Source organism: Glycine soja, chromosome 8, assembly GCF_004193775.1.
Source record: "Glycine soja cultivar W05 chromosome 8, ASM419377v2, whole genome shotgun sequence".
Classification (NCBI taxonomy): Eukaryota; Viridiplantae; Streptophyta; class Magnoliopsida; order Fabales; family Fabaceae; genus Glycine; species Glycine soja.
In genome coordinates this window covers 43242815-43254433 of record NC_041009.1, presented here as the reverse complement: position 1 = coordinate 43254433, position 11619 = coordinate 43242815, and the positions used below count along the sequence as shown (strand labels likewise).

The 11619-nt window shown below is 28.8% G+C and overlaps 1 protein-coding gene across 3 annotated transcripts; it reads left to right on the top strand.

The window, feature by feature from the left end:
- Positions 1 to 2146: 2146 nt before the first annotated feature.
- LOC114423362 (agamous-like MADS-box protein AGL1) lies at positions 2147 to 11483 on the top strand. Of its 3 annotated transcripts, none has more exons than XM_028390098.1 (9): positions 2147 to 2244; positions 2740 to 2975; positions 7295 to 7376; positions 8671 to 8732; positions 8812 to 8911; positions 9203 to 9244; positions 10108 to 10149; positions 10291 to 10463; positions 11188 to 11483. In XM_028390098.1, the coding sequence occupies exons 2-9, from the start codon at positions 2749 to 2751 to the stop codon at positions 11189 to 11191; spliced, it is 732 nt and encodes a 243-aa protein (XP_028245899.1). In that variant the 5' UTR covers positions 2147 to 2244; positions 2740 to 2748; the 3' UTR covers positions 11192 to 11483. The 3 variants fall into 3 exon arrangements, with proteins under 3 accessions (XP_028245899.1, XP_028245898.1, XP_028245897.1); XM_028390097.1 differs by lacking the exon at positions 2147 to 2244 and adding an exon at positions 2299 to 2460; XM_028390096.1 differs by lacking the exon at positions 2147 to 2244 and adding an exon at positions 2479 to 2534.
- Positions 11484 to 11619: the final 136 nt, after the last annotated feature.

The following is an 11619-nucleotide window of genomic DNA, read 5'->3' as shown; positions in this document are numbered from 1 at the left end:
TAAAAAGTGATGAGTTTAAAAAAGAAAATAAAGACATAGGAAAGTGTAAAATAAATATATAAAATGTGAAAAAGAAATCTGGCTAGTGTATTTTTTTTTATAAGAAATCTGGCTAGAGTATTCATTATCATTTTACCGTCAAATTTTGTATGCTACCTATTGGGTTGGCTTATAGTACTAGGCTCTCTTAAAAAAAAAAGAAAAAGAAGAAGACCAAAAGTGTATTTTATGCTGTTTTCATTATTGGACAGTGTTGCTGGAATAAATTTACTTCTACTGCTATGAGAGAAAAATAGTTTTGAATTTGTAGACAACAAATTTATTAACGAATAACGATCCACAAATAAATTTTACAGTAGAAAAATAAATGTAGTACTAGTGAATTTATAGATTAATTAATATTATATTTAATATTTGAATATACTTAATGTTGATGTTAAATATTATTTATCCATCTTAAAATAAGTGTCATTCTATTTATTTTATATAGACAAAAAAAAGTTAATAAATTAATAAAAAAACAGTAATTTTATAAAACTAACCTTAGAATTAATATTTCATTGAAAAACTAAAATTACACTTATTAGAAATATTAGAAAAAAAATATCACTACTAAAAATATTATTTTTTATGACGAACATTCTAAGATGGTTATATGAAATCATTTTAAAATGTCATGCGATGACAATCTTGTAAATACAAGATTGTTCAACAAAGACGATTTTATAAAAACCGTCTTAAAATGATTATCATTCTAAAATGATTTTCCTAAAGTCATCTTAAAAGTTAGTATTTTTAATTTTTATGTCTCCCTCTCCTCTCTCATTTCTCACTCTCCCTCTCCTCTCTCGTTTTTCTCCCTCTCACTCTCTACTACTTCTTCCATTCCAAAATAATTGTTGTATTAGGTTATTTTACATAGGTGAAGTAATAAATAGATGAAATATAATGATAATTTTAAAAAATTAATCTTATATCATCATTTAATACATTTATATATAGTTCATCATTAATAAATAAAAAAATAATTAATGTTACATTTAAAAACTAAAATGATAAAAGTAATTAATATACATTAAGAAACTAAAATGACATATTTTTCTTATACGACAATTATAACACGATGAGGGAGTAATGAATATTAGTTAAAATTAGTTTTTGGTCACCTAATTTGTAATTTTGATTCAATTTAATCCTTTAGTTATTTTGGGTTCAATTTAATCCTCTAATTTTTAAAATTATTTTTTTTACTTTCCATTCCATCACAAGTTCCAAATGAATTTGAATTTAATCAACTTATGGTACTATATATAGAACTTTGAAAGATTATTATCTATTGTAAAAAAATTCAATCTTAAGATTTTTTTTTGCATAACATGATTCCTAAACTACTCATCAGGTGTCTTAAAGATCAGTTACTAGTGTCAATGGAGCTAGCTACTTGGCTCACATTTCAGGTATTTTACGTAAAAGTCCTTACATGCACTGTCGCCCTAACACTTTGTTTATGCTAACCCTGTCATCAAAATCAAAATGCAGAAAAGGGAAAAGAAAGAAAAAATTCAAACTGGCTTTCCCATCCCCATAAAGACTTGCTAAATATAAGGAGAAGAAGTGAAGATTATGATCAGACATCACGTGGGAACCCTTCTTAGTTAAAATTGTAATAATTCAAGAGAGAGGGTCAAGAGTCACTGGAAACTCTCAGGTTTCAATTTTCAACTGTACAAAATAAAAATTAAAGAGATGCAGGGGTCAGTTAAAGGAAATAAATCTTGTAGATATAAATATCTATATATAGATTATGGTTGGATAACTTTTTACTGAAGAAGAAAAGAAAAACTTGTCTTATAAATTTAAATCATCTTACACATGCATGCACTTGAATTTTATAGAAACTCTTATAAGCTAAATATATAAATTAATTTTAATTTATGAAAATATATAGTTTGCTTCATTTTACTATTTATTTACTTTTGTTATAAGTGTAAACAAGGCCATATTCGAAGTAAAAGGCCAAAAACTCAAAATCCAAGAAGCAAAATGGTTTCTTTATTTTTTTATGCTTTAAAAATTTGAAGCTTCGGAATTTTGCGTGCAAACTTTTATGTGCATGTCCCTCTCATTGAAATTGAATCAAACCCCACATTAACAAATTAAAGTCACTTTCGAAAAGACCCTTTGATTATCTCCCTCTCCTTTTTCCCATACATGAAGAAATGGATGGTTTATGGAGCATGAAAGGTGAACCTCAAGTCTCTCTCTCTCTCTTTCTCTCTCATGCTTTAATTCTCCAACACGAGAAGTTAAATTTTAGAGTGAGTTGGGTAATTGTTGGAGGGTCTATTTTTTCTGTCCATAAATACCTGTCTGCTAGGCCAACCCACTTCCATATTTTGCATCCTTTGTACCTCAGTTCCAGGTTAACACCAAACAACACATATAGTGCAGATTCATAAGGTATAGACTTTGTTAATTTGCACCCTCTCTTACCCTAAATCTTGTGTCTATTGTATTTTATCTCTTTCCATATGGTTAGTGACCAGCTTATAGCATGCCAAAATACAGATCACACCAAACCATTAGGCACATACATAATTATTATTCACACCTTTTGTTTTGTTTTCTTTCCCTTTCTCTTGAGTTTATTTGGTTTGATGATTTGCTTTTTTTTTTTTTGATAAAAAAATTATTGAATAATAGCACTAACTAATTATTTGGTATAAATATTACTTATAGCTTCCAACCATGGAGGATCCAAATCAAGCTCCAGAAGCGTCTTCTCAGAAGAAAATGGGAAGAGGGAAGATTGAAATCAAACGGATCGAGAACACCACCAATAGGCAAGTCACCTTCTGCAAGCGCCGCAACGGTTTGCTGAAAAAAGCTTATGAATTATCAGTTCTGTGTGATGCTGAAGTTGCCCTTGTTGTCTTCTCAACCCGTGGCCGTTTGTATGAGTATGCCAACAACAGGTTTCTTTAACTCACAAACCCTTCTTAAATTTTTTGTTACCCCCAAATCTTGAAGGTAATTAATTGGTTTCTCTTTGGTTTTGTTTATTAATGGCTAATGCTCCATTGTCTTAAAATATGTCCAACTTGTCATATAATTAACTATTGGGTCATGGAAATTTTGGTTTATTTTCTAAGTGGTATAAAATTAATACTTAAGAAAGTGAGTTTTTTTTTTTAATGAGGTTAAAATCAGACCAGGTCTGATATTTCAGTTCAAAGAGACAATTTTCGTTCTTTCAAAACTTTATAATTTTGTCCCTTTTGGTTGTTTTATTTTTAAATTATTAATTTAGTTTCCTTTATGAGCTTTTGTAGTATATGTATATCGTTTATCTCACACACCTATTGCTCAATTTTATTCTTGTTACTCAACTGTTTGTTTGAAAGGTTGCAAATCTGTGTGGTGAGAGATAGAAATAGGTGTCAAGGTGATACTAGGAGTAGCACTTGATATATGAAGAAGAGGAGGAACAGCTTTAAATAGGGTTACAAAGATTTGCAAGTCAGAGATCTTGGCTTCTTTGTGTATATTCTCCCATGCTCTTAAGCTTTTTTCGATCCTTTTCTTCCTTCTCTCTCTTTCCCTCAACATGTCAACCATAAAACCTACAAAATTCTGCCACATAAAGCTGTCATGCACTCATTGATCATCTTCTCTTCTGTTCTCTTCCATCATCATCACTTTTTCTTGATACTCCTAATTAATTTGTCAGCTGATCAATATTCTAAGTTATCTAGGGTTTCAGATTTTTCGTTAGATACACACCCAAATCTGTTTGTCTAAGACTTTAGGGCAGTCAAATCAGGGATGCATAATATAATATATACCTACCAATTTAATATCCCCAATTTGAAAAATAAAATAATAATAATAAAAATGTTTTAAAAATATTTCTTGAATTTATCACTGTACAAGGTAGCAATGAACATATCAAAACCCAAAATTAGGGTTTCTGGGGTCAAAGATTTCAGATTCCTCTTATAGTTGAAACAGGTTTTTCTCACCATTCTGTCATAAATTAAATTGTTTGTAGATGTTCATGAAAGTCTAAATTTCGTTCCCCACTTTTCATAAATTTTGTCCTTTACAATATAGTCATGGAAAATATGCTGCAGTTAGGGTTTCCCAGCCCGTGTGGTATTATCAGTGTCAATAACTCTTTGCTTCCACAAGAAATTTCTGGCAGAGAGGTTTTTGAAACATTCATGGAATTAGGTGGTTACTTTTTCTATAAGAATATCTGTAGGACTAAAGCTTTGGAGAGAGTAGGAAAGATAAAGAAGATTTTTTTTTGTTTGTAATAATTATTTTTATTTAATAATTTTAAAATAAAAAATGATAAATTAATATAAAATTGTCTTTTTTATATATAAATATTATATGATTCTCTTATTTAAAAATAATTTTTTTCCCCGTACTCTTTCTTTTTTTCCTTCAAAGTCCCATCCCCAAACATGTATATTCTAGATGTCTTGAGTTAATTAACTTAAGCTAGATGAAAGCCTCTGTACGTGGATATTTGAACAAAACTCAAGTCATATTTTATGAATAAATTATAAATCAAGATATATTATTATATTAGCTAAAACTACATGCTAATTTCTTTTTTATTTATTTTTTGCTGAAATAAAATTTAAAAGTCTGTTTTCCTAACAAAGAAGGATTTCAAAAATACGATTCACTGGTCACGTGAAGTATTATTTCTTAGTTCTTCACTAAGGACAACAGAGCATAGTTAGTGGCATTTATTCTTCTGCAGGGTCCTTCAGTTCATTTTTTTATATATATAATTTTAAGTTCATTTTCTTTCCCATTTCTTTGATTTATTTTTTTAAAATATATAGTATCCAAAAGAAGTTATATATTATGGTGTTGTGATGATATTCTCCCAGGATCGTTTGTTTTTTACCCTGAGTTGCTAAAAGTAACAGCATGATATCAGATTCTATGAATGGCTAAAAGCAAAGCACCCCTCTCTCTTTCATTTTTTTAATTTCTTTCATCTTTGAGGAAATAAAGCTTCTACACTCTTGACGTCAATTTTCTACCTACTCTCATCAACTATGTGTTTTGGAAATTTCAATAAAAAAAAGGGAAGGTTACGTTTAGATTATGGCCAGATGATCATAGGTTATTAGCTTCTTCGTACTCGATCATTGCATTAACTATATATTGGTATTCGAAGTTTGAACTTTAAGTAGTACAGAGAGAGAGATTTTATTTACACATTCTTTAGAATATTTTAAAGAATATGAGAGTTTGTATAAACAAATTTAGCTTCGGCGTAAAGTGTCCTTGGAAATATATGTGACAAAGAAAGGTGTAAGAAGAGGGAAAATAAACAAAAGGGAGAATACGATCCAATGAGAAGTTCTGAGTTGATGACATTCATTTTTCTTAGGTTTCCAAAGTTCACTGACAAAGAAACTAGAACTACACGAGCAATTTTCAAAGGGTTTTAATTTTAAGGGAATCTAGGTGTAAGAAATAAAGATATAATAATCCTCATGGGTATTACACAGTGTGTAATGTGTAATGGTGACACGTTTTCTAAATTAGGAAGTGATATTATATTTGAGCCAATGATACTGTTGGATCATGTGCCAGCTTGGCAGAGACAGCCAATCAGGGCATCGACAATATTAAGGTTGAGATATATCAGTAAGTTTTTGACAGATTATGTTACTCCAAATAATAACCTATAATGTATTATTTTAATTATTAATATAATGATAATGATGATGAATCATTTGTGAGGTTTATTCTTGATCATCATATTAATTTTTATGTCAATTTTTTTATCTTGTTATTAATTATTTTAAGAGCAATAATAGTTAAAAAATAAAAAATAAAAAAAAAATGTTCACCAACTTTCTTGACCTTTCGGGCACTGGACAGCGTCATCCCATTCACGGTCTTTAATGTTTAATGTTACAAAAATATAGTAATATTTAATGTATTTATTTTATATTTTTAATTTATTAATTTTTATAAATGAACGCAACCCACCCTTTTAGCGAAAACATTTTTATTTTTTATGGATTGTGACTTCCATGGAGGATTTATATATGAAAGCTTTTAGTGGAAGAAAGAACTGGATTGATACCAAGTATTATTTGATGAAGTATATGATTTTCTGAGCGATTAATAAATGAAAACTTTCACTCATCTCACAAGACTTTAATTGCAAATGTGATTGAAGATGAAATAAAAATAAAATGAAAGACATTTCCAGCCAACACAACCATTTCTAGCTAGCTCAACTCATACTTTGTACTTAAAATAATTTTTTTAAATCATCCGTAATTTTTAAAATACTTGCTATAATTTGAAACCCTCCTTTCACCGATGCTTCTATTTATTGTTGTCTCTTATAATTTCTTTGATTTTTACAACTGACAGGATGACCTCATAATGAAACGAATATTGTTTAGACTTTGAATTGCACCATATACACAATAGATCAACCACAATTAATGAACACTGTATATAGGTGTACCATATATATACGTGTATTTTGAGAAGGGAAATTATACAGGGAAACCCATGATGCTAATTGTCACCTAGAGAAAGATAAAAGAAAAAAATATCATAACTATTTTAAGAATATTTCCAAACTGTATATCATCTTCCATGTGTGAATGATAAATTCAATTTACCATTCACAAAAAAACAAAGATAAATTCAATTTACCAGATTACAGTTGGTAACTTAAGCTATGTTTAGATTACAGTTGTTTTCCAGTTGGAAGGCATGCTCAAAATACTTTTGAATAAGAAAGAATTCTTTTGTATTTTTTATTTATTTTGAACGTACTTTTGAAACCGATAATCCAAACATTCACATTTAATCATGTGTAAGACATGTATAATTTTTGTGCTCAGATGATCTTGATGCATATTTGTAATGGTAATTAAAAGGTATGCAAGTAGAGGAAATATAAGATATGTTAGATAATTAAGAGAAAAAAGATTGTGAATTCAATTTTTTCTGTTAATAAAATTAATATTCTAACAAATTAACAATTCTATGCACATGGTTTTAAACCTGCAATATTTCAATCTCAGTTTTGTTAGGGTTCTACACTTATATGCCAACGAATTAATGAATATATATATATATATATATATATATATATATATATATATATAAGTCACGTGATTATGTTAGGAAACTTTGTACTTATCTCAATGTTTGTTCTTAGATTTCTGGCATGGATCCCTCTAATCCCACACTAGCTTTTACAGTAGTTGCTTAAATTGTTTGTACTTTGCAGTGTTAGGGCCACTATTGAGAGGTACAAGAAGGCAAATGCTGCTGCTTCAAACGCAGAATCCGTATCTGAAGCTAACACACAGGTAAATTTATTAAGACAATATCAAAGATAAACTGATTATTAATTAACAAGTGCACATATCATTTAATTACATCAAAAATTCAGTAATGATAATCGGCATGCATCTTTTATTCATCCCTAAAACAATGGAAAGAACAAACTGATTTTTTTTTTTAATTTTATCTGAAAATTCATTAATGAGTATAAGATGCATTGAATGTTCATAAACACTAAGAAGATTGTCTAACAGCAAAAATTTTATACATTTTGAAGGATTTGTGCAGAAGTAACGACAATATAAACATTTGAACCTTAAAATAGTATATGAATTCAAATTCGGTACGAAAAGTTATACCGTCTTTAGTGATCTTACTAAATCGAGGCCAAATATTGAAATATATATACATCAAATTGGCTATTCTTAGTTGTAATTCAGACCACATTCCATGTTTGTGGGTAGAGGTATCCCTTGTATTTCATGCAAAAGTTTTTAATTTCTCTTATAATTTTTTAACACAAATTTAATTGCAAAATAATCACCAAGTTTAATAATCAAATTTATGTCTAGATGTGAATTTGAGGACCTAATTGGTGTTCTTTAAAATGTTAAGAGATGAAATTAATATAATTATTTTTTAAGGATCAAATTGTCACATTTGATCATTAATTATATTTTTAAACAAATAATATTCAAGTGTTTATATTGACAATGAAAGGACACTTGATTTTCGCAATTAGTGAGATTAATTTGAGTTGGGTAAATATATGTAGTCTTTCCGTTAAAGGGTAAATGATAAGACTAAGAGTTTATTTGGATAAATTTTATTATAAACACTTCTAAAATTAAATAAATAAAAAAAATAAAATAAAATTCTTGATAAGTTAAAATTAATTTATATATAAAGAAACTTTTTTATATTAGATTGACAAAATGATATTGTGCATAAATTAATTTTACCTTTTAGAAAAAAATTATTTCATTTTTTATTTTTCTTTATCTAAAAATAGCTACGAAGAAGATTATCCAAATAAATGTGAATCTTAATATTTTTTTTATCTCAATCAAACGTTACTTTTAGACTTGGCCTTAGTGTTTAATAATAGTAAGAAAAGAAGTATAATGCTGGATTTATATCTAGCACACAATTAATTACATGATACCTCTCTAAATTATTAAGTCATATAACAGCATGCCATAACATGCATGCATCCTAATTTTTCATCTCATGGAGACACAACTATCAATAGCTTACTACATTATATTTCTTCTCCACAATATATTTGTCACACTAACACGATCTACGTACCAATATCAGTTTTACCAGCAAGAGTCATCCAAATTGAGAAGACAAATTCGAGATATTCAGAATCTAAACAGGTCAGTTTCTGGATGTTATATCCTTTTAACAGATTCTATCCTTTGAATAACTCGTCAATGAATTTCACTTAATTTGCAGGCACATCCTTGGTGAAGCACTTGGTTCTCTGAGTCTCAAGGAACTAAAGAACCTCGAGGGTAGATTGGAGAAAGGATTAAGCAGAGTTAGATCTAGAAAGGTGTATACATGCTTGAAAATTATTTTAGACATCAATTAATTGGTATCTGACAGGCTAAGAATATACAATAACTCATGTGGATATTTATAAAAGCATCATTTGAAGGTTTCTAATATAAACCCAAGCATGGATTAATTAAATAGATGAGCAAAAGCTACATACAAGAACTTTTTGACTTAGTGTTTTTAAATTATATGGTTTGACTTATTATATATTTTGAAAATATACATTATGTTCCTTCCTGTTAGTATATCTTTAATCCTTTGGCCTGACGCACTCAAAATTTTGCAGCATGAAACATTGTTTGCTGATGTGGAGTTCATGCAAAAGCGGGTACTCATCAGCTCCTTTGGTGTTGTTAATTTATGTTTTAGTTGTTTGTTTTTTATATATCATAGCCAACATATTAAGTTTCTCAAACAAATTAAGGAAGAAGATGCTGTAAGTATATTCTGTTAGGGTTTATCTTTCTTATCTACTACAATTAAAAAAATGGGTCTAGCTAACTTTTTTGCGTGTAATGATAATAATGAGATTAGAACTTAGAGTCTCATATAAACTACTCAAATATCTTATTAGGCTAATCCTAGTGGATTGGTCTTGCTAACTTTTAAGATATATATCTCATATAAGTTAAGAATATTGATTATAAGACTCTTTATCAAAGAAAATTGTTTCATCTAAATTTTGAGATTGAACTAGGCTGAATCTATTTCTAATAATTAAAGTCTATTCATTTAATCTTGATGATTGACTACTTGTGAATGCGCAGTCTTACAAATTTTATACTCTTCAGATATTTTATATTGACTAATAACATGATTAAAATACTCATTATAAGACTTAATCAATTTGCCTCTCTTTTAGGTTAGGCTTTGAGATTGAATTAGAATATATCTATTTTAGGCAAGTTGTTTCTTTTGGTTTACCTGTTTACTTAATGTGTATATGTATATTCTTTATCAAACTTCTTTATACAGTTTTCTCTTTTAATTGGAATGCCTACTTCTAATATGATTATGCCTTGTTGATCAAGGTTGAAATTTCATATGTTATGTATCCTATCAACATTACATAAAGAAAAAACAAAAAGGAATTGCCAAAGAAGCAATAATTGTTTTCTTAATTTTAGGCAAAATATTTACATGGATAACCCAAATCTGAAGTATGTAATTAAGTTTGTTGATAATGTGCAGGAAATTGAGCTGCAAAACCACAACAATTATCTGCGAGCTAAGGTTGCTCTCATCTTCTCTAAACACACACACACAGAATGTTGATGTGAAATAATTATATGTTTTAATCAGGTAAATGTGGTGTATCAGTATTTAGATAAATGGATTGAATAGTAATTAAATTTTGTTGAATATATGGTGCAGATAGCTGAACATGAGAGAGCTCAACAACAGCAATCAAATATGAATATGTCAGGAACACTGTGCGAGTCCCTTCCTTCACAATCATACGACAGGAATTTTTTCCCTGTAAATCTCATAGCTTCTGATGATCAACAACAATACTCTCGTCAAGACCACACTGCTCTCCAACTTGTGTAAGCATTCATATTGATATTCATCTTATACTATTAATTAACAATTAATCCTTATATTATAAAACCTATGGGTGAAAGGCTTTTTCATTTCTTATGAGCCCATTGTATATATATGGATATTATTGAAGGAAAAAACAAGAGGCTCAATGACCATTGTTAAAGATATGTTTTTACTTTCAACGATGCATGTAATTAAATTGAACCAATACTTTCAACAAAATACCATAGTTTTTAATAAGCTACCATGCATTAATTAGTCTTGTTTATTTCACATCACTGTTTTTTACACTTAACTGGTTTCTTCTACATTCTGTTTAATTCCATCAAGTAATTATTTGACATTTTATTAAGGTTGTGAAGAACTTGGAAAAAAAAGTGACGTGAAAGAAAATTTCTTCTTAATTATATATTTTTGAAGGCCGGGCATGAAGTAAATTCCCTGCGTGTTTAGAAAGATCTTAAACCTTTCCAAAGGCTAAAAAAAAGAACAAATAACCAATAAGTTGTGCTAAATCATTTGAAGAAAATTAATCAGGAAAAGGGAATGACTGTACATTGTTTTGTTCTCTTTTTTTTTATTATAAAATGGTCAGTTTAAGTTTATTACTAGTTTATATATACTTTATACTATAATTAATTCATGGCTTTACTTAGCAACATTAATATCCATTTTGATGTGCTTCTAACTTCCCTTTTTTTTTTTTTTATATATATTTGAATGCAGCTGATATGCTGGAAGTTAAAGCTACTGGAAGTTCATGGCTCTAGCTAGCTATTTGAATAGTTACGTGTATTGTCTATATAGTGCTGAGCAAATAATATTGCCATACAGGCATATATATATATATATGCCTGCGTTAATTTCCTGAATCAGTTGCGTCTTTAGAATTGACGTTAATTGGCTAGCTAAAGGTCATTATTAAACTGTGAACTAAATGAACCATTTTGGACTCATATTTCATACGATATATATAATGTTAATGTATCTTTTAATAAGAGCTAGCTAGTTTCTAAACCTCACACCGTGTATTTGTATTTGTCTGCATGCATTTGTTGTGGCCTACTGCTCTAAAAAGTGATTGTTGAAGGATGAACTTGGTAGTAGTAAAATTGAAAGAGTAACGTTATTCTCACATAGCTTTTCCCCTTCTTATAC

Bases quoted from the DNA above. Each gene is read 5' to 3' on its own strand.
- LOC114423362 (XM_028390096.1), top strand. The intron at 9,245-10,107 runs GTACTCATCAGC...GATAATGTGCAG, and splicing joins TGGAGTTCATGCAAAAGCGG to GAAATTGAGCTGCAAAACCA. The intron at 10,150-10,290 runs GTTGCTCTCATC...TATATGGTGCAG, and splicing joins ACAATTATCTGCGAGCTAAG to ATAGCTGAACATGAGAGAGC.